We start from the raw sequence: 23,338 nt of genomic DNA on the forward strand, positions 1-23,338 counted from the left end.
ACGCCTAATGTTAGTTACTATTTGTAAAGCTATGTAAAGATAAAAAGTGCTGTGAAAGTGCAAAGTGTCATTAATAGTTTTATATAAATATTCAAAAATTATTTTAAAAATCTTTCATCTTTCATAGATACCAATTCTATCAATGCTTTCAATAATTTCATAACATATAGGTGAATGTGCAGGACATCAATATATATTTTTCTTGTGTTCTGCATATCATTAAACTAATGGAAACTTTGGGGGCAAGGGAAATGCTAACAGAAGAGGTTGAAAAAAGACTTTCCCTATGTCCTCCTGTGTTGTACAATAGATAGACTATATCCATTATGTTGTACAGTCAATTCTGATTTGTACTATTGTCACTATCACATAAATTTTAACAATTTCTTTCAGAGGCATTGGGAAATGAAGAAATACAAATTCAGAGTACTCTTGTTTACTGATGAACCTGATTTACACAATGGCACTGAGATTGTGACTGGGCTTCTAATATACAAAATACTTACCTATTTCCTCCCCATGAGCCTTTACTCTCTCCCAAAAGTCAAAGTGGAAATTTCTCAGCATTACACTCTCCCATAATATATTTGGTCATTTGGAGTACTAAGAATCTCCCTGACCATTTATTATTTCCCCCTTTAAATAGTTCTTCTTCCATTCCAACAGGAGATGAAAAAGTCTCAGAAGGAAAGTAGTGAAAGCTCCATTGCTTGGTACATTGAAAACTAGAATAGACAAAACACTAGAAAGAAAGAAAGGAACTACAGGAAGAAACAGTTCTGCACCTCAGGAGGATAGACTGGGTGACCTGATAGGTATAATCCAGGTCTAATTTCTAGTAGTCTATAAATTACTCTACTCTTTCTCAGTCTGAAAGAAAGGACAGAAGACCCCAAACATAATAACTTTAATGCAGATGTACTGCATAATCACAAACACTCTCAGGTGTTCACAGCAGCCACTGACTTCTTCATCCCAAGCACGCTATTTTCATGCACAATTTTACTTTTTTGCTGACATTTTTTAACCCCTAGACATATAAAGCAACAACTTTAAAATGACAGAATTACAGTCAATTTACCCAACTATGTCACTACCTGGTTTTTTTTGTTGTTTTTTTTTTTTTTTTGCCCTTGTCATTTATGTATGAGCAATTATGGCAATCTGGTATTGCCCTGCCAGTATAGCTTCTCTTCCACTTTTTTCTTTTTCCACTGGCAGAAAAGCAGCATCTTAAAAGTCTTCCTGAAAGTTTTGTTACAAAGTGCATAACAAATGGGGTTAACAGTGCTGTTCACATAGCACAGCCAATATCCAAGGTGCCACAGTGTTAGGGGGATGCAGTCAGAGCAGAATGTGGAGATTAAAACCATTATATTGTAGGGAGTCCATGTAATGATAAAAGCCAAAAGAATGGCACTTAAAGTCTGTGCTGCTTTGCGTTCCTTTATAAGAACCATCCTTTTCCTTTTGGTGATTTGGTTACTTATATTTGGATCCATGCTTTTAATGGAAGGATCCTTTGATAGAGCAGCAGCACAAGGAGTTATTTTTACTTTACGGCAACCATTGTTGGCTTCCTGGGTGCCATCAGCCTTAACCACCAAGCGAAATTTGTAGGCCACACATTTTTTACTTTTTTGTACATGGCCTTTGGCAGGTGATAGAAAGTATTTCTGGGTCTCAAAATCATTTTCTGCAGGTTGGTCTTTGACAACAACGTCCTTACTCTCCCTTTCAATAAACTCTTCTGCTTTACCTTTTTCTGGACTTTTGTAGGTTACTTGGAAAACTGAATCAGTGGCAAGTTTATCCTCTTCTTCTGAAGATGCATAGCTGCTGCAGGTGGTTAACTGGTCAGCTTTAGACCAGTCATTACAAGTACTCACTGCCTGAGATGCCTTCACTGTAGCGGAGGTACTTCTACTAGATGAAGACCATGAAGCCTGACATCTCTCTCTTTTGACTAAGTTTTGTTGCTTACAACTGAAGCAAGACTTCAGGAGAGCTTTCTGAGGCTTTATCATCTCAAACTCTGCCACTGACTCAGAACCCTGAAGTTCAGCAAGGTCCTTAGTACGTTTCTCAGTCTCTTTATAGATGCGGCAATATAAAATAGTCATCACTGACACTGGGATGTAGAAAGCAGCAATTGCAGTACCAAAGGTGATAATGGGCTCATATAAAAACTGTATCTGGCATTCTTCAGGTGGTACAGTTCGTTCACCCACAAAATACTGCCAGCACAGGATTACAGGTGCCCACAAAATGAACGAAATTAACCAAGCTAAACCAATCATGATACCAGCTCTTTTGGGTGTGCGTTTAGCCCTGTAAGTTAAAGGCCTTGTGATGGAAAAGTATCTGTCAAAACTGATGACTAGGAGGTTCATTACTGAGGCATTGCTAGCTACATAATCCAGTGCTAGCCACAGGTCACATGCTAGACTTCCAAGAGACCAATGGCCTATGAGTATATAAGATGTGTAAAGGTTCATAGAAAATATGCCAATGATAAGATCTGCACAGGCAAGGCTGAGCAAGTAATAGTTGTTAACAGTTTTGAGCTGACTGTTAACTTTGAATGATATCATTACAAGAATATTCCCCACTATGGTTATTAAGCTTACAACTGCAGTTACAGTGGCAATAGTAATGACTTCCCAGAGGCTATGCCCTTCTAACTGCTTCTGGTTGATGGATGAACTGTTTACAACAGTTGAATTGCTGAATAAATTTACTTCCATTCTTGTTCTTGGTTTATTGTCATCTGGATGTTAGCACTGTTGCATATTGCTTTCTGTACTTTAAAATATTCTTTCAGAGACAACTGTAAAGATCAAAGGAAAAAAAGAGAAGAAGAAAGCAGCTCATTAAATAGCACAGACTTCCATTAGAGTTACCATAAAACACTTAACAATCTATCAAATTATTTGTGTTCTTTTTGCATTTTGGTTATTGTTTCTACCATTGTGAACATAACTAAAACACACAGATGTACATTCTAGAACAGTGTACTCTGATACCTTATAACATTTTTAATGCAATCAAAACAACTACTGTTTGATAAGACATTCAGTCATGTCAGCTCTTATATTTTGAATACCTTAGGAGACCCTCTACATGTTCTTATACACAGACATTTAAAGCTTTGCAGTGCGATGAGTCAGTGAATCACAGTGTTGCTTCTTACTGTACTGTGCAGAAGACATGTCAACATTTCCTTCCAGAAGTCACTGTTTTGGAAACCAACAGCATAAAAAGAGTAAGAGGAAATCATAGCAAATTAAGTACGCATGGGGAGATAGGAACAACCCTGGCATGGTGGCAGCAGGAAACAGAATTATGTGTTAGAAGTGCTTGGGGAAATTGAGGGGGAACCTTTGACTTAAGGAAGTAGGGAAGGCGAAAAAGATGTTTTTGGAAAAATAAGACAGAAGAAGACTTTTCTATATTGGGAGATTTGGGGACAGAGGAAACTGATTGGGTGAGGCATGTAACTGTAACTTGTGTTAACTGGGTGACTTAATGATAAGGGTGAAGATAGATAGGAGTAAATTAAAGAAAGGAGTCAATTGAAGAAGAATCATCAATGGACGGCCACAGTGAAAAACCACTGTTTTAGCATTACCTAAAACATTTTATTACTGTAGATCATGTAAGCAGTGGAAGCTGGACATGGCACCACTGCCTCTCTGTTTATACATACATCTCAGGTTTCATCCCTCTGATGTCCATCCTTTCTCTAATATGGTGTAATTCTTCACTGCTGTTTTCTTGTTCTGGTGAGTACATACCTCATTTAGGCAATTTGGTTCTTTCACAGATCTATGCTATTTTTTTGAGTCATTCCATCACATCAGAAGATGCTAATGACTTGCTTGATATTTGATCTTGCTAGACAGTATAATTTTGGAATAATTGGGCAAACAGCAGTTTTTAAGACATAAACAAAATATAAATTATTAACAGTTTGCTTACTGGACATTTAGCCAGTATAAAACAGGTAAGACATTCCCTTTCTTTCAAAACAGACATTAAAATGAGTTCAGATAAAAATATCAGGTAGATGACATAAAAGTCCAGCTCTAAGTCTTGAAGATTCTCTCTACATAAAATGTCTATTTCATGGTCCTTCCTATCCATGCTCACAACTCGTCTGTGTTTTCGTCTTTCATCCTAATTCTCAGAACGTTATTTTATTTGATCTTGGCAAGTGTATTGTATTAACTGCAGAGCTTTCACAGCCTGTCCCTTTCCCATGTGTTGTCATCTATCTTTTGTACCAAGTAGTTGGCTCCTGTCTCTCATCAGATGAATATATCAATATCTTACAGCCACTTGTTAAATTTTAAGAAAAGCATCTTATTTTCTTTGTCCCCTTGACTGTTGTCATCCACTGCCTTCCAAATATCCATATATCTTCTTTTCCTTCAAATCCTCACTAAGATTTTCTCTTGTGATGGAACTTGATAATGGTAAGCTTTCTGGTGTACAGAGGACACTATCTATCAAATTGTCTAAAATGGTCTTCTTCCATCTGTGTATGCCCATCTGTCATGTTTTGTCTTATACTTAGTTGCTTGTACATCTGTATTGTGTTTATACAGTGCCTAGCTCAATAGTTCATGTACAGGCCTTGTATCCTAGTAATAATCATAATATATGCACGTAGACCATCTGTACTCTTGGCTCTCTATAGCCTCAAGAGCCAGCAGCCAAGAACAGCTAAGTACCACACCAGGCTTTATGAGCCCCATGTGGGGGAAGAATTTTCCTTTTAGTTCTGTATGCTGCAAAGATTTCCCCTGAGTCAAAGACGTTCTCTGATGGCTGGGTACACAGGCTATGGAAACCTTTACAGAACCTAAAGGTGTAAAGGAATTCAGTGTAGATGCTTTGTTTCATGTGAAATAAAGCTGTGTGGAGCAGTTGTGTGATTGAGATGTGTAGCTGAGCTGTGTGAGATGAATCTGTGTGTATCTGCTACCTCATATGGCTTATGTTTATTTTTCTATGGACAGTCAGCATGGTTGTTTTGCACATGTGCAGCCTGGGGTGATTATATTTTTAAGTGTGGCAGCATGGTAATGGGTTTAGTGTGATAATGTCAGGGAGCAGCGAGGGCCAGCTGCTCCGCAAAGGAAGGTGAGCTGGGAACGGAGTGTTACAGCAAGGCAGGTAAAAGCAGTGACCTCACCAACAAGGAGCTGGGATGCGGAGCAGCAAGTCCAGGTCAGGATCAGGTCCAAACACAGTGGTCAGGGTCAGACACTGTCCAGCAATCACCCAGCAAGTCTGTAGTGATGATGTGGGTTTGAGGTCAAGTTGGGAAGCCGAGCTGGTGGGTTAGGGTCAGAATCACAGAGGTCTGAGACCAGTCGCAGACAGAACTGTGATGCAGTACAGGCTGGGGCCAGCAGTACAGCCTCAGCTTAAAGCAGTTCCCAAGGGCAAGGAGGGTCAGGCCCTTGCTTCTAGCTTTCTTCACAACAGCTCTTATCAGCAAAGGAGCTGACCTTGGACTCAGGCAGCTAAATTCTTTAACTGAACAACTAAACTCCTAGAAGGGGGATGCGCTCCGGACCCTGACGGTTAACATATCTGAAATACTGCCAATGCTCATGGCTTTTTTGTAAATTACAAGATTTCAGATAATGCTAGAGACAGTCTTAAAAAGGCATCAGCTGCCATCTACTTTTGCCTAACTCCTGGGGCTGAGCAGCCAGTTAGGATGGCTATAGGAGATTGATTGAACTTTTTGCCTTTTTTTACCAGACAATGACACCTTTCTCAGAAGAGGGGAGAGTAGAAATTGCCCAGACACTGTGTTCTGTAATGCTTTTTTTTTTTTTTTTTTTTTTGCCATAGGTATCAAATGTGTGTCCCTCTTAGGTCTTTTACCCTCCCTAAAATGATTGGCCTAGGATTTAAGGGGAAGGACTACTGAAGCTACCCATATGGATTGCAAACCTCAGAGCAACAGGAGAAGCAGAAATTGCTGTTCTGGCACAATTATTCTTAGTTTGAACTGATACAAGCAGAGGGAACACTGATAATATGATATAGGAAATGTAATTAATTTCTAGACAAAAGACAGAGGCATTTTGTGAGGATCGGAATCCTCACAAAGGCAGCCAAAAACAGTACACTGGGGGGAGCTGGCAACAGCTTAGCTATTAATGGTGGATTTCTTCTATTACATGAAAACTTAGTTACTTCTCTTCTCTTTGAAGGCCTACTTATTTTCATTCTGTGCGCTACTCTTACTGCAGCAGAGTGCAAGTAATACAAACCTTCATTGTTCACCTAATTTTTCAAATACATTTTGCTTTCTCCTGTTGTCCTTCATGCTTGATAAGAGCTCCCTATAATCAACGACAAAAATTAAGCCATTATCATCATGTAAAGTGCTCTCATTATCATCATGCAAAGCCCTCCCTAATGGACTCTTTTACTATGATGACTATGAAATCAACAGTAGCTAAACTGCTAGTAGGCAAAGACCTTTTCTTGGCATGTTGACCATTCTCATCATCTTTTCATACTCTGTTTATGTCTATCTACTATCTTTTGTCTCATACTTGTATGTTAACACTTTGTGGAAGGTACTACCTTTTGTTCTCTATTTGTATATCACTCAAGTCAATGGTGCCTGTGAGTGAGACTTCTGTGTGCTATGGTAACATAATTAATGCTAATTGTCTCTCACAAGCGTGCTTATAATAGGGAGATCAAAATTAAATTATAAAATCAAAATGCTTATGTACACTATCATGATTTTGCAATCTAACTCATAATTATTGATGCATGAAGTTCACATTTGTGAATTGTAATGATATTTGCTATTTGTTGCCAAATATTAGGGCTATTTTTTCAAAATAACTAAGTACTAATTAATGTGAATTGTTAAACTTGTACATATAGTCAGCTCTCAGTTATCTACAGGCAGATTGTTCATGTCACAGATTAATTGTGCCACAGATGCAGGCACAGCTTGGGTTCAGAGGAATTTATTAGCTCTAGCTCAGCAGTGAGCCTGCCAGACCTGTGTTGGCTTCACATGCAATCACTTAGATGTCTTTGCAACATGCTGGCTAGTGTTCCCTGTTTCTTTATTTATTTGCTTGTGGAGGGCACTGGAGTCAAGCTAATTTTACAGATTTGCTCTGCATTATGCCCCAGGACTAAGAAGCCCTTAGAGAGCCAGGGGTGTAGTACAGAGATGCTAGACTCCATAATTTCCTGGTATGGGAGTTTTGGTAGCACTTTGCTGTAAGGATTACTGGGTTTAAAAAAACCTTCAAAAATAGAATGGTATTTTAACGTGGTATTGTCAAACTGCAGACTGCATGGGGAAAACGGATCTGGCAAGCGTGGTGGCAAGGGAACTGATCAGCTTTGCTTTGCTGGGCACGACATGGGGGCTGTTTTAATTCAAGCACAGCAAGAAAACCAGCCAGGCTCTAATGCACTCATATGCCAAAGCTGTTCCCGTGCCCCTCATGCGTGTCCTCAGAACAAGGCACCCTGCGAGAGGGTGCCCAATTGCCTACTGGGCTCAGCGGTACAAGCTTTTGTGCAATGTGTCGGCTGGGACTCAGCTACTTTCCTCATTTGCGACAGAAAGCTACCTCTACATGGCTTTACCTAAGATCACAGGTTTTAAACCTGAAATACATGTGGCTTTTTTTTTTTTTTTTTTTTTTACATTTGTGTGGAAAACAACTTATTTCCCACTCCCTGCCCGCGGGGATTTGCTGAGGGAACGCGGGCTCCAAGGCGCCGCCGCGGCTGCCGAAATGGCGGCGCGGGCCTGGCGGCGGCGCGGGCCGGCAGCGGCGCGGGCGGGGGGAGCCGCTGCGGACGCGGCCGCTTCCCTGGCTGCCGCGCGGCGCCCGGCCTCTTTCCGGGAGTAGGCGGGGACCGGCGCGGCGCGGCCATGCAGGCGGCGCGGGGCGGCAGCCGGCCCCGCCGGGAAGGCGGGCGGCACGGTCGCAGGCGGCCCGGCGGCGCGGAGAGGGCGGCCGAGGCGGCGGCCGGAGGAAGCGGCGGGGACGGCCACGGCCGCGGAGGAGGCGGGGGCCGGGGAAGAGGCGGCGCTCACGGGCACCGAGGAGGCGGGGGCCGGGGTAGGCGAGAGCCGCGGGGCCGCGGGGCCGCGCCGTTCCCCGCCGCCCCCCACCACCGGCGGGTAAGGAGGAGGAGGAGGAGGAGAGCCCGGCCTCCGCGGGGCGGCGGGCGGCGGGCGGGCGCCGCGGCAGCTGCTGCCTCGGGGGCCGGGTCTCGCGGGGCGGCCGCCGCTGGCGGCGGGGACAGCCCTTCCCTCCTCTCCCCTCGGCTCCCCTCGCTCCCCGCCTCTTCCCTCCCTCCTCCCTTCCCTGAGCGCTGCGGGCCCCGCGGGCGGTGGAGCCGGCGCCGGAGGGCCTGGCGGGGCCCTTGGGGATCGCAGCCGCGGGCGGCAGCTGCGCGGCCTCGGGGGCGCCGCGCCCGGCCCCGGCCCCGGGCCCGGGCCCGACCCCTGCCACTGCCTCCCTCCCTCCCTCCCGAAGCAGCAGCAGCAGCTCTGGTGGAAACCCAGACAGGGGGTTTCTGGCCGAATCCCTTTCTAATTTCGTGCTGAAAAATGCAAGTCAAGAGCATGTTTGTTTTGCAAAAAGAGATGAAGAACTGCTGAATGTTTTTGGCACAGCCGCTCGTCATTTGGCAGGAGTGTGCGCCTGGCCCCAGCCTGCGGTTCTGGCAACGAAGCTGTGACGGCGTGGCCTAGCTTACGGGATAGGTACTTGCCGTTCACTGTAACATGTGTTTGTCATTAATCCAGGTTGAAGCCTGTGCTTTGACCGATTGAACAGGTTAAAAGTAACATAAACAAGCCAACTGTACTGCAACTACACCTTCAGTTTGCTGTGGAGGTGCTAAAATGTTTTATTCACCCCACCAGGGTATGGGATCAGCACCACGCCTTTAAAAAAAATCCATTTTTAATACTATTTTCTGATTTGGGGATAAATACTTTGACAGTACCATGTTCAAATTATCTTGCTTCCTTTATCATTGTTGTAACATACAAATCATTGTTCCTGAATTGGCAAAAAGATTACAATCACAACCTAATACTGATTGATGTTGGCAGCCCTGGGAGTCCTAATGTAGAAAGACCAGCTGCTACCCCATTTTCAGCATCTAGTTGATTAAATTCACTTTGACCTCTTTTATGATACCAGGGCTTAAATTGGGCCCAGCCAGTGGTTTATCTATATTAGAGCTCCCATGGTTGCCGATGGGTTTCAAAAACTGTAAAATATCCATCCCTCTTGTCACTGTATTCAGATACATTTTAGCACTCATCTTTTCAGAGAGAAAAATGCAGCTGGACTGGTACTTTTACCTAGAGCACTGGCCAGTAATTTCAGTTGTATGCAATATAAACTGTTGTGTACATAATGATGCGTGGACAGGTCTGGTTTCAGGATGTAAATTATAGTTCTCCTTCATGAGCCACAGAGGCATGGGGGGAAAAATTCAATACCTGTATTAGCTGAGGAGACTTCTATCCTGGACTTACTTTCTTTGAGTCATTCAAGAATTTAGTAAGTGGAAGCACATCTGTTTCTTTATTCACTACAGTGCTATTGTCCCACTTTGCAATTTAAAAGATATACTCAGTAAGAGAATTGTGTTTCATGTATGCATTTTTATCTAGAATACTGTTTGAAGCATTTCAGAAAGCTGTTAGAAGATTTTCTTTTGGGATAGCTTACAGTATATTTTGCCTATTCATTATTTTATTGAGTTTGATATGCTCTTCATATTTTAGTGTAGCACAATGACTTTTTTTTTTTTTTTTTTGCCAAGACTGGTATGGGCTGGGTCTTTAAAAGTGAAGCCATAGTGAAGCTTTTTTTCCCCAGAATTCTCCTAAAGAAAGTTTAAGAATAATGCTTTTTCTGCACTGGAGGGTTTTGGTGTTAAGCTTGCTATGCCCTCTTAGCACACCTGCATCTTGTCTTATATTTACCCATAAAAGTATTCACCCTGCTGTGTATGTGTGTCAGCCGCAGTCTGGAATTGACATGCCTCCAGCAGTCTTGCTACAGTGCTGGCAGCTGCACCAGTCTGCACCTGCTGAGGTGCAGTGTTACCTCTGAAGCAGTCTGGTAGGTTACCACTTCTGAAACAGGGAGGTTCTGCTTCTTCCTCTTCTTTCTTCCATCCACAGGGTCATAGTACCTCCCTTGTATTAGCTATGATGTTTGCTAGACCCCATTGGCTGAGCTGATTCAGCTCTCTTAGCCACTTTTTTTCCCCCCACTTCTTTGGTGTTCCCTCTGTTCACGAGGTAACTTGTCTCAGGCAAGCACACCAGCTCCGTGGGAGGAAGCCTGGCTCACAGTGAGGGATTTGTGTGAGATGGGACCCTCTTGTCTCTCAGCAACAGGGGGTTAGATCTTCTCAAGTGGTAATGTGTAAATTATGTACCTGGAGAGCTGTGTAGTAATACTGAGAATGTGAACAGTTTTCTCGTGTCACTTTTCTAACTGTATGCTGAGAAACTGGAGTCCTCTTCTGTGAAAATCTCCTTTCTTTTTTAAAACAGGCCTTGAAACTCCCTGGAGAATGGAGGTGCAGGGTGTTGTAATTTTGGAGCATATACAGAATTTCCTGAGGGGAATCTGGCCCTTTTGCTTTACAGGGTAAAACTTGTGGAGGATTACATTTTCCATTCCCGCATTGCTGGTCTCAGTTTGGCATTTGGAGGAATTTTTCTGCTAAATTGGCATCTTTCTAACATTGCATAATCAGGATTTAGATGACTTGGTATTATTTCCTGAAAATAATTTTAAGCCTAGATTCTTGTATCATTTTAAAACTATGTTAAATTTATAATTTAATTTGCATATAGATTGTTTATAAAACTATTGCTCCTAAGCTTGATATTTAAATAATTTTTGACTGCTGGAGCTTCATTTGTTGCCTTAGTTTCTCTTTATTGTGCTTCCAGTTGCGAAAAACTTTGTGAAAAAAATCTGCATCAAATTATATTAAAGTAACTGGATTTGTTCAGCTACTATGTACAGAGCAGTAAAATGCAAATAGAATTATAGGAGAATGAATTCAGTAAAATGTAGTAAGAGTGTTAAGAAAACCACACTTCATTGCAAACTTATGGAAATAATATCTTTTATAGTGAACTAGAAATTGGCATTAAATTGCTTAATATTTTAGCATTCATATTCTTTAGTCAATTGGATTAATTTAAAACTGACAGTCATTCTCAGAACTTCTGTTTCAGCTGTTTCAAGTTAGTGGTCTCTAAGCCTGTGGTTGAAGCCACAGGAAGTTGTTATTTCTGACCTGGACAACAGGAAGAGCAAAGCATGGTGGTGGTTGAAGCCGCAAGAAGTTATTGTTTCTGACATGGACAACAGGGAGAACAAAGCATGATTGTGGTGGTCAGTTAGCTTCTCAGTTTTTTATGGGCTAGTGAAGGCTGGACACCACTTTACATGTTTGTACACTACTGTAAGTTAATCTGTCTTTTATTTTAGTAATGAGTGATCAGCTGTGCTACTTTCAAGCCTATCAAGACCCAATACTTGCTGGGTCTAAAGTCAGTTTTCCCCTCCTCTGCTAGATGATAATATAAAAGGAGATCAGGGTGCTCTTTGCCCATAAATAATGGATTTATTCTTGCACTGAATGGTAGATCCAGTTGTGGATGAAAATCTTAAAAGCTTTCATGATTTCTAACAGCTGTTGAGGAGATAACTCTCTGAACATGGTTTGTAACATAATTCCCTACCTCTGTTCTTTAAACAAGATTCTGCCTCTCTCAAATATGGAATTGGTTTAGAAACTGTGAAGAAAAGTGTTCTTATTCTTTGGGAATAAGAAAAAGGATCTTGCAGTCATTCATACTACATAACTAGTGTGCATGTTGATTTAACTGGCTTCTGGATCCTCCATTTAAAGTGATATTAATCTGAAGGCTAGTTATAACCAGCTGGTTTACCAAATGGCAGATTTCTTTGTAGATCTGTCATCTTGAATATTTCTCTGTTGTTTCTGTCTTTTTTAACTTGTTAAATAAATAGAACACATTTGCAGTTACTCATTTTTAGTTAAAAAAAAGAAGTTTAATGCTTGAAGTAAAAGTTTCCTTTGAAATCAGCACAATGTTATCTCCCACTTCTATCTTAACTCCTCTAACTTGCACAGTATTATATATCTTATTTTATGCAGTCATGAATTTTAATAGTATTCAATTTAAAATATAGTCTATCAAAATCTTTTTTTGAAATTCTGAATATGATACTAGGTTTTATTTTGATAATTCTTGACTTCATCCTTTTCTGGGTGATTTAATGAAGCTTTCTTTTGTCCTTTAATTCTGTTTGTTACATTTGCAATTTACAAAGTATTCTTTTAACTTTATTTTTGGTTCTGAATGATACATTCAGCATGCTTGTGATTCATGTTGTTGCTTCAGTGCAGTTGGAAGTGTCTCATGTATTTTGACAAGCTTTTCTGGCTTTGGTCATTGGTTGCAGTAAACTTTTTGTTGTTAAAGGCTGGAAGTTGAACTAGTGAACTCTTTCTTGCTTATGGTTAGTTTCTTGATGACATCACATTTATTTAGGGTTTATCTGATCTTCATTCTTGTGGTTTTCATGTGCATGTAGCACTGATCTAAAAGAACATCTAATGTTATCAGCCTCAGATAAATTTTGCCTAATCTGTATGAGTTAAATCTTTACAGCTTAAGCAATAGGCTGTAAAGATGTATAAAAATAAAGATATATAAAGATATTTCCAATTTTTCAGTCAGCTTTATTACAGAGTGAATGATGGCACAGAGCATAGAAATTACTGGTTGGTTTCTAAATTTAATTTTGACCAATTTTTGAATGCTAGTCCATTGTATGGTAGCCTGCAAAACAGAGAAATGGGCTTTGGAAAATTACTTCCATATGTTTTTTTTCTGTACTTTACATTTATTGTGTGCAAAAGCCAAAGTGGCTGCCTATTGTAATAATTACTCTGAGTAGAAATATATAAATACCATTGTGGTTGTGTAAGAAATACTAGAAAGTATCTTTTAATACGAAGAACAATTTACAAATTGTAAAATAATTCCCTCTTTTAATATTTCAGTGTGTTAGTTGTCAGTTGTGTCTTAAGAGTTTATTGCGTTTCTGTTTATTTCCATAGTTTCTCTGAACTGTGATGTTCTGTGTGTTTGCCTCTCTTGCGATAGAATTTATGCCATTTGCCCATTCTGAGGTTTGACCCTCAACTGTAGCTCCCTGAGAATTAAGTTTGTACCTGTCTACAGGGTTTGATTGTTTTTAACACTTTTTTTTTTCCGGGAGTCTGACCAGTGATGAAAATAGTGACTAAAAAGCCTTTTTAAAACAAATAACTGCTTAATGGAGAGAAAAATAACTCAAAAGCACTTGTCAAAACTAAGATTTGCTGGAACTATTAATCAGAAACTAGTTGTTTAGAAAAAAAATCAAAAATTATTCCATCCTTGACCAAGAAATCTTTGGTGTGAATGGTAAAAATATTGGTGTCTTGTGAAATAACCAGCATCTAATGGTTCAGGCATTCAGAGCCCTGATCTACTGCGCTCTCTGTTGTAGATCAGTATTTAAGCCATAAGACTGTTGGCTATCTTGGGTATCCGAGTATCCTTTTTTGAAGCTGCCCTGCTTAGTGGTTTTTCATCAGATAGTCACTAGGCCAAAGAGGGAGTCTGATTCTGCAGTCACCTGATATGTTGGAGATTGATAATCCTCCGGTAGACATATTTTCTATTCTTTCAGGAATAAATGAAAAAAAAAGATAAACTTTGAAAGGCGTTGGTTTTGTCTTGGTGTAGAGCAGGGGAAAAAATCAGATCTTAGAGTTTAATTCTTCCTGTCAGCACCGATGTCTGAGGTTTAATACAAGCAATGTAAACTCAGTGACAAGCTAGCCAATGGAAAGGGAAACTCCTTGTTGAAGTCTTGAACCAGCATTTCTGATACCCTTGAAGGATTACATTTGTACTATTCACTTTAACATTAATCAATAGTAGTGTAAAAAAATTCATGTTATGATCCACATTCTCTTGCCATAAGCATGTTCATTTCATCAAACACATCAGCAGGTGACTGAATGGACAGCATCCCAATACCTAGTACTTAGGCAAGTGTTTAAAATTATCTTTGCACAATTAGCAAGTGTCTTCAAAATTTGTGAATAATGGGTGGGATTTTGGATAGGAAAGATGTCTAGAAAAACAGGTGAAAGGGGCAAACATGCTGAATTTGAAGAATTATAGCCTAACATTCATTCCTGGAAAAATACTGCAAAAAACAGTCTGTTCATAGGCAGCTACATGGTAACAAAAGCTTGGATTTGTCAAATACAAATAAATCTGATTTCCTTTTAGAACACTGTAACAGATCTTGTTCATATAGGAGAAGAAACAGATATCTGTATCTTTAACACAGCAAATCTTTTGACATTTTATCTTAATGTTCTCAGGAGTAACCAGGAAAAAACGTATTTTGATTAGTGTGTTTCAGTTTGTAAGCTGTATGTAGTTACTAACAAGGTGTGAAGAACTTCCTTCCCAGGAGTTTCTTTACTGTGATGAGGTGTGAAGAGGAACCAATTGATTGTGAATGAAGTGTGGACTATGAACTATTTTATTTGAAGTGTTTTGGTTTAGATTAAGTCCCTTGAAAAGTGGTTGAACAAGTGGTTGGAAACTTCTTTACGGTTCCATGTCAAATTGGAAGGAGGTATTGAATGGGATTCTGCAAGACTTCATTCTACATCTGCTAGTATTGAGTATGTCCATTAATAATTCAGATGAAGGGGTAAAATATACAATTGTAAAATTTGCAGACACCACTAAGCTGGAAGGGTATCTGACAAGTTGGAGCACCAAATTGGTGATCAACACAATCTCAACAGATGGGAGAAACAGACTGCAGTTAAGCAAGGTGTAATTCAAGATCAAATACATCACATCTATGTTTAGATAGGCAAAATCTGCAGAAATAGGAAGGAACTGGCAGTTTAAAGGATGAGAAAGTATCAGTTAGCAATGGAATCACTGCAAAAAGATGAATACTGCTCTGGATTAAATAAATGGCTATGCAAGGTGTGAGAAGAGTGAAAGGACTGCTTCACAAACACTGAAGAACTGTCACTACTTCTGCAGGATTTTGATCAGCTGGGGAAAGTCCAGAGGAAAGGAACAAAGAAGGATGTAAACTCTACAAGATATGTCCTAGGAGGAAAGGTCGAAAGAACTGGGAGGTTTCTTTTTATTTTTTAGTGTGGAAAGAGAATACTTGGGAAATTGTGATAGCAATCTTCCACTAGGTAGAAAGGTTGCTGCAAAGAGATCAGAAATAAAAATGTCCATTTTAAGCAGGGCAAGAAGACAGACATTCAGGTTATTAGAAAGGAGCTTTAATTTGGGCATTGGGAATAAAAACTGTGACTGAAAGGGTAGATAGATTGTGCAATACATTGTGTAGAAAGTATATGGAGATCAGTACAGAGAGATATCATCAGAGGTTTTAAGAATATGGTGAAGGTTTTTTGAACCTACTCAACAGAATTGCTATATGACTTGTCACTGCACTGTTCTGTAATTATCCCAAACTGTTTAGCATGGATTGGTTTATTGTGATCTGTTGTCGTTCCTTCATCCTTGTTTTACTAACTTCTTTCTTGATTTAGCCTGATACACTTATATTGAAAACATTCTATGACATAGTTTAACATACAGCATCATTACTTTGTAACAGCTTCATGTCTGACATGCTCAGTTTTTGTAACTTCATTGGAAAAAGCTTTTTTTTTTTTTAATACCATTCTGATGGCTGTGAATTTCTGTTTTCCTGCCTCACCTATTCAAATGCTTTTGTTCCTCTCTTTTCATAAAGTTTCTGAGGTAAAAGTTTGAAAGTTACCAAACAGGTTGTCCTGAAGTTTTGTGAGCTTCAAAAAATTAGTTTTATAAACTCTGTATTTTGTTAGTTATATGAAATGATTCAAAATTATATTACCTCATTTAATTATCACATGTAATAGGGTAGATGTTATTCAGAGGAAATGTAAAATGGTAATGTCTTGAATGTTGAAGAAGCTCTCACAAGAACTTAACATCATATTTGACCCAAAATTACAGAATTTAGGGAAGACCGAAACTACAAATTTAAGAATCCATGCTGTCCGTTTTAAAATATTTTGCCAGTGAAACAATGCTAGTAGCAAACGGTAGGTGGGGTAGGCAGCTTAACCTTTAGTACTGAGCGGACCCAGTACTTATGTATGTGACAGCCATAGTTTCTCAGGCAGAGAAAGCAGCTGACAAATGGGGAAGAGTAAAGGTAGGCATTTCACAGTGTAAAATCATGGCAAGGGAATAAATTTCTCACCTCAGGGTGATGTTTTTTGAATATACATTGGGACATATCAAAATCACATATGTATGAGTTTTTAGGACTTGCTACTGAAATACTCATTACAGACAAAACTGAAGGGAAGGGAGCACTTAGAAAATTTAAGCTAAAAATCCTGTACTTGCGTGAATAGTTGGTCCCAATGAACATCATACAGTGTTTTATATGAGTACATCAAGTGGAATATAGTAGCTATTCATGCTGAAAGAATAAACTAATCTGCAGAATGAATGAAATTTGATTTGAAAGATTAGTCAATAATATTCTAACTCATCTAAGTAAAAGTCTTATTTTTCACAATGGGAGTTTTGAAAGAGCTGACAGTACTGCTTCTGTTTTCTCACAAAATTAACTGGATAGTTTTAGGAGCCTTGTTACAGGTTTTCAGCGAATGCAATTGTTTCATGGGCTTCTGTAGCTATCAGAAGGTTTCTCTGTATTTCAAAGAAAAACTTACTGATTATTGATTCAGGAGTGATTTAGAACCTCATAACAAGCACCACAGCATTTCTCTGACTAGTTTTCAAAATCAAAGGGTTTCAGGCCTGTGTGATTCAGTGTTCTGTGGTAAAGGATTGAGGGGGTCCATTTTTCCCCTGTTGTCTTTCATTTATGTCATTCCTCTGCATTTGTGTATGCATGTGTTTTGTTTTTTTCATTATTACTTCCGTAAAAGTAAGGCTTTAATTCTTCTGCAGGTAGACTTAATAAAACAACCCTGCTAGTAAAATCGGTAAAACTGCTGGAGTGTGTGAGAACCTTGCCTCAAGGTCCTGTTTCTATTCCTGTCTCTCTTTTCCCAGAGGATTACTTCAGTACAGACTCTCTTTTTAACCCTGGGATAGCCAGGATCTTTGCCTTGTAGAGAGCCACTCTGGGCCACAGCTCCTTCTCGGCTACTGCTCTGTTCCTAGTGTGTTGTGAAGCTTTGAGCTTTTTATGATTGCCTGGCAAACTCGGGTTTTCTTTTGTGTGCTCTTCTGGGCTGTATTACTCAGGGTCGTGCTGCCATGCTTATTTCACTAGCTTATTCCCTCTTAATTTGTAACAATAGGTGCTGGTGGAAACCCCAGAGGCTGGAGTGATGTTGTATGATAGAAATGCTGTATATTACTTCTTTTCCTGCTCTTCAGCCTAATTGTCAGCAAGTCAAAGATTATTGTCCCAGTGATGAGTAAATTCTGTTTGTGGAAGTAATATTCAAAAACAAATTGTGCTAATGAGAAACGTTAACTCCTTCAGGATTTTGGCCTGGCTCTTTGTACTTACTTGGCGCTCACAGAGTGCATATACTTTGGTGAGTTACTGTCAAGAATAATTTTTTTGGGTGCAAATTTGCCTTGTGGGGTGCACTTGAGCATAATACTGGTGGGCTCAAAGTGGTTTTTCTCCTGGTGGAAGCATGGCTGAAGTTGTTTGCCAGGGCACTGTCTAGAGGTCACTACTTGCAAAGTGGATGCAAAGTTCTCCTGCAGTTAGTACTCTGTATATATGCAGTGTGCCCCTAGGACTGGTGATTGGTGCAAACTATGTTGCCGGTAAGGACATGTGCACATAAAGTCCTGGAATTGCAGTAGATCCCAACAAGTAGAACCCAGACCTTCTTTCATTCATTGGTAATCCGGATGTATCTTTACTTTCAGCAAAGTTCTAAATGACTCTTGGGGCTTTTCCACTATAGAATTAATTGAAGGATCAGAACATTATTGTACAATAGCTCTTAGGTTTTAGAATTATACTCTAGGCCTATGGCAAAATAAAATGATGTTTTAAAGTATTGGTTTTTTAACTATAGCATTTGCATGTTGAGGACCTCAGACAGATTCTTCACTACTTTATCTCATGTTGTACGTTAGATTTAAAGAAGTTCATTCTTCAAGGCTATTTGGAAGAACATCTTTTAGAGGATTTTCTTTTTCCACAGAAGTTGGAGATGAATGAGGAGAGGGGTCTCAGGTTTGAGCTGAGGTCTTTAAAAATGTCTGCAGTAAGTCACATTCAAATTTGATATAGGAATAGCAAAGGTTTTTTGAGTGAATGCAAGGAAATACATTTGAAAATATCCATGGTGTTATTTTTACCCTAGTGAATTTGTAAAACAATTGACCTGGCTTTTTTATGAAGATAATTTAAAAACAAAACAACATTCCTGCTTCTTGTTTCCCTGAAGAGGGTGATAGTCACAGCATAAACATAGTGGTATGATATACTGTGGATTTTTTAGCAGTATTTGATGGCTTTACATCTGTCTGTATAGAATTCTTTGGGCCTTGTTTAACAATATCTATTTTACAAATGTTTTAGATAGGAAGTAGTCATGCTTTTTTTTCCACAGCTCCAAATGGGCTTGGACATGAGAGCTTGTCAGGATCTAGGCTTTATTTCTTCTGTTATTTCAGGTTGGTTTTCTGCAGCTGCAATTACATTTTTGGGGGAAGGAATTTTTTTTATTACACTTTTCATTTGGAAGTTGCACACTGTAGTGGATTATAGTCTGCACCAGGCTGTAGTCACATGACTAATCTGTTTGAATTAATTTGCTACACGCATTTTAAAAATCAAGATGGGAGCATTGTTTTTTTTTTCTCTTGAAGTTAGTAAAATAAGCAGCTTGTAGGATCAAACTTAGTGAATGTTGAAGAACAGTAATAGTTTTACGCAAAAGACTTAGAGAAGAAAAGAGTCTCATGTGCTTCATGAATTTTTTTTCCCTTTAAATGGAGTATCATTCCTGTTATGTAAAACATCAATTTCGGAATAATATGTCTTTCTGCCATAGCTAATTCTATCTTTAGGTGATTTCCAGTATCCAGCATTTATGAAGCAATCTTTAGGGTTTCATTACTCTTTCAAAAATTCTTGTCCTGTACAATAAAGACTAAAAGCTTTTTCCTCATGCTACCTGTTCTTTCAGCTGCCCTTTCTGCTAATTAAGCTTCTCTTTAGCTTTGGTAGATCTCTCTAAAGGTCACCAATAGAGCAAACTAGTGAAGAGGATTATTCTTTGCAGCAGTATTTTTTTCTCTTCATGAAAGAACCTCTCTCTTGAGGCTCTTCCTTCCTTAGTCTAGAGGGGGGGAAAAAAAAGCTTTTTCCTTTTTCCCTCAACTTGAGAAAATGATTTTTAATAGAACCCTGAATTTGTACTGGAAGAGATACGTTATTACCATGGCTAGGTGTGCAATAAAGAAGGAAATAAAATGTTTCAGTTACTGAGAAGCAGTGCTTAAAGGTCACTGGAGAAGCCTCACTGCAAATGCCTGAAGATAGGTAAATATGCCAATAGGGGAAGAATATGTGATGTACATGTATGACCTCACCCCCATTAATGCTTTTGAAGAAATACGTTTTTATCCTACTCTGTTAGGTATGTCACTATAATTATGACATGGACTTAAGATTTGTCAATACTATTTAATCTTATTAATACTGTTTTGAAAAATCAAAAGGTACAATGTGTAAAGTATTAAATATCAAGAATCTTTTTTGCTTTACATTTCATTAGGCAAAGACTGGGGGGAAAAAAAGCAACAGGATTTGCAAATCCTTGTATTGACTTTTCTAAGGTGTCTGAATATTACAATTCAGTGACTTTTATAAATGCTTATTTTCCGTTGAATAACGATTAATTGGAAGGGAAAAAAACATCTTATCTAAATTATGTGAAACCCTAAAGGAGGAAGTATAATGAAAAGTGGTTTAATTATTTTCAGTGAGACAGCAAACAGATTGATGCACTTATAGTAATTGTTTATTTTCTTGCCTTATTGTAGTATCCTTTGTTAGTCACTAGAAAATGCTGTTTATAGTGCAGGAAAAAAATGTCTATTAACGTTAGTAATGCACTATTTTTCACCTCTTTCTCAAAATATATGGCAAAATCATCCTTGTATCTGCCAGATTACAGTGGAAACAGCTTGTGTGCAAGGTTACAGAACCATTACTGGTGATACTTTTTTGTAAAAAGGCAGCCAGTGAACACAGAGCCTGTTTTAAATACAGAGAGAGCATGATGAAAAGGCTTAAATCTGCAATGAGTAATAAAGCAAAGGATTTGGAGAACGTGGAGAAGAGGAACAAATTCAAATTGCCATCCACTTTCTGCCGAATTTCAATACAAGGTACAGTCACATTCTCTCACTTTTCAGATAAGTGACTATTGGTAGACTTTAGATATTTTGAAGTGAATTTCCCTTGGTTCCTTTTTTTCATTCTCTCTGTACTTTATGTAAAAACATTAAAGCTGTCATAAAGATAGAGCAGGAATGAAGGAATGACATGAGGTTTTGTATGGTGGTGGTCGGGCATCTGCCTGGCAAGCAGGCCACAAGGTTTCCAGTTGTCTTGGCAGCAACGTTCAGTTGCTGTGCAAACAAGAACGGGGCTGAGAACAGGGATCACCCATTTCGCAGAATGTAGAGTCACTGCATTCTCTTGGCTTGTGGGAGATGTGACTTGAAATACATTTGTGCAGAGGGAACTGAATTTATTTTCACTTTCTGGATAAAATATTGTAGATAAGCAGGTGAATAGAAATGGATTGTATTTATTGAAAATAGCCCTTTGGCATGCTTTGTTTTGGTTCTCCCCACTCAGGACCAACAGAACTGTTTTCTAATGAGTATGTGGTTTGCTGGAAAAAGTTCTGTATTTCTTTCAGTCATAAGTGTACAGTGGTGATGAAGCTGATAGTTGCTTTCTCCATTTTTGATAAATTCTCATATTTCTGTTGTCTGCAGTGGGAGATTGTTTTGAGATCAAGGGCATGCCACAGGTTGGTGGTATCAAAATTTGTTTCTGACTTACCTGACTCAGGACAGTGTGATGTGTCTGCACATTTGGCATCTGTGTTATGTTGATATTTTGATATATAGACAGAATCCCTGAACATCTTAAATCTGAAATTATAGTACAGCAGTTGGAGGACATACTATTCTGGGAATAGAGCAACTAGTGCTTGAAATGGGGTGGTACAGCATGTTGCTGCATTTTGATTTGGGGGAGCACCACAAAGACACGTTACTAGCCATACATTTATATTTTGAATTACAGAGCCTGTAATTTGCTCTGTAATTTTGAATTACAGAGCCTGGTGGCAAAAAACACCATAAATCAGATGTTTGGCAGTAACTTGCTATGTTATGGGACAGCATGTTGCCTGGTGCCTGAATGAACTCAGCTTTATCCTGCCAGGACGAGCAGATTAGTTCCTTGCTTTTGTTGAGTTTGTGCTGGGGGGGGGGGGGGGGCACTGCCTTGTACACGTAGAGTTGACAACTGGAGGGAGTCAATGGTGTCTTGTTTGCACAGGCTGGATGTGCTGTCAGTGAAATCCTGCCCTGATTATGAGGCAGGCATTGCAACCTCTAAGCATGGAAAGGTATCCTTGCGAATTAATGTTTCCTCATCCCCTTTCCTCATTCCTATTTCCTCACATCATTAAATACACTGTAAGATTTACAGACAGCTATGAGAACTGAAAGGAAAAAAAACTGGGCTTCTCCCTCACTGACCAGCCCTTAGATTTCTCACATCATTGAAAGGACAAGAAAAAGGAAGGGTTTTGGTGTCCCTTTATCAAGTGGGTAGTCAGTACTCTCTGCATCTTTTTTGTTTTTCGCCATTTAAAAAATTAAATTGTTTTTAGTACTGTTCTCAGAAATGCTATTTAAAACCCTGAGAGTTGAGGATAGTATTTTTTTGCCATAGTATTGCTGTAATGTATATGTTTATTTTGTCTACTTTGACTCCTGAATTCTCTTTTGAATCAGTGCTATTCAGTACATAGGTCCTGCATCTTTGTTCCTTGGTATGTGGGATATATTCAGCTATATTGATATGCATTTTGTTTGCATATTAGGCAATTTGCTTTCTGTACTTAGGATCTTTTATATCACTTACTGTTTGCTGATTGACTATGTGGCTATATACTGGTCCTTAAAAATTATTTCTTTTTTGATTCCCCATTCTGGAAATATCCTCAAATAAGAGTTTTTGAAGAATTACTGTTTGGTTGTGCCACACCATATATGAACTAATACAGCATAATTTCAAAAAAGTGTGATGTCTGGATCTACTGTTTTTTTGACAGAAGAGTAGTAGAAGTCTGAGGTTTTTCAATAGCATGAGAATTTACTACTGTAAAATGGCAGTATGTTAATAATGAGAGATGAAGATCTTACTATGCTACTGACAATGTTGCAGACATAGTGAAAGGGAGGACGAAAGCAGAATGCTTTCATTTGAATTTCTTATACAGTACCTTTTTAAGGTTTTGAATTAGTAGAGTATCTCCTTGTAGAGCTTTAACTTTCATCATGTGAAATATTTTGTGTTTAGATATGCTGCTATTATAGTTGATCTGAAAAAGCGACAGATGTTGGCGTATTTTAATTTAAATTCAAGATAGAAGAATTCCCCACTGTGAACTGAACATCCATTCTTGTATACTGAACCTCAAAAATAATGCATTTCACATGCCTCACTGACTGTTTGCAAGAAGTAGATGAGAAAGGGGACTAAAAACGACAATCACAAATGTTTTCAAGTGGAAGCTGAAATTTTTACCAATCAACATAAATGTTTTTAGCAAAGGATTTTTTTTTTTTATTTAAGAATATGTAAGATCAACAAAGAGGACCTGTGTTTCGTGCGCGTTATGTGTAGTAGGAGTAGCAATGGAGAATCCACAATTCTATAATGGAAATCAGAACAGAAAATTGTCCTTAGAAAAACAAGTTTAACCTTGCAGGAAATTAAGACCTAGGATGTGGCTTACTGGTACATTTAGCCAATCTAGTGGATAACTGCTGTCAGAAATGAAGGAAGGACCTGCTTCCCTGATCTCATGTTTTACCACATGT

The 23,338-nt window shown here is 39.1% G+C and overlaps 2 protein-coding genes across 2 annotated transcripts in view; one reads left to right on the plus strand and one right to left on the minus strand.

Moving 5' to 3' along the window:
- Nucleotides 1-1,126: 1,126 nt before the first annotated feature.
- CHRM5 (cholinergic receptor muscarinic 5) lies at nt 1,127-2,763 on the minus strand. Its single transcript, XM_013940961.2, has one exon. The coding sequence runs from the start codon at nt 2,745-2,747 to the stop codon at nt 1,155-1,157; it is 1,593 nt and encodes a 530-aa protein (XP_013796415.1). The 5' UTR covers nt 2,748-2,763; the 3' UTR covers nt 1,127-1,154.
- Nucleotides 2,764-7,942: 5,179 nt separating this feature from the next.
- Nucleotides 7,943-23,338, plus strand: part of AVEN (apoptosis and caspase activation inhibitor) — a 108,282-nt gene continuing 92,886 nt past the window's right edge. The window contains exon 1 of the mRNA XM_067295677.1: nt 7,943-8,194. Coding sequence (XP_067151778.1) covers nt 7,943-8,194 — 252 coding nt within the window. The remainder of the gene's footprint in view (nt 8,195-23,338) is intronic.

This window comes from Apteryx mantelli, chromosome 4 (genome assembly GCF_036417845.1).
Source record: "Apteryx mantelli isolate bAptMan1 chromosome 4, bAptMan1.hap1, whole genome shotgun sequence".
Lineage (NCBI taxonomy): Eukaryota > Metazoa > Chordata > Aves > Apterygiformes > Apterygidae > Apteryx > Apteryx mantelli.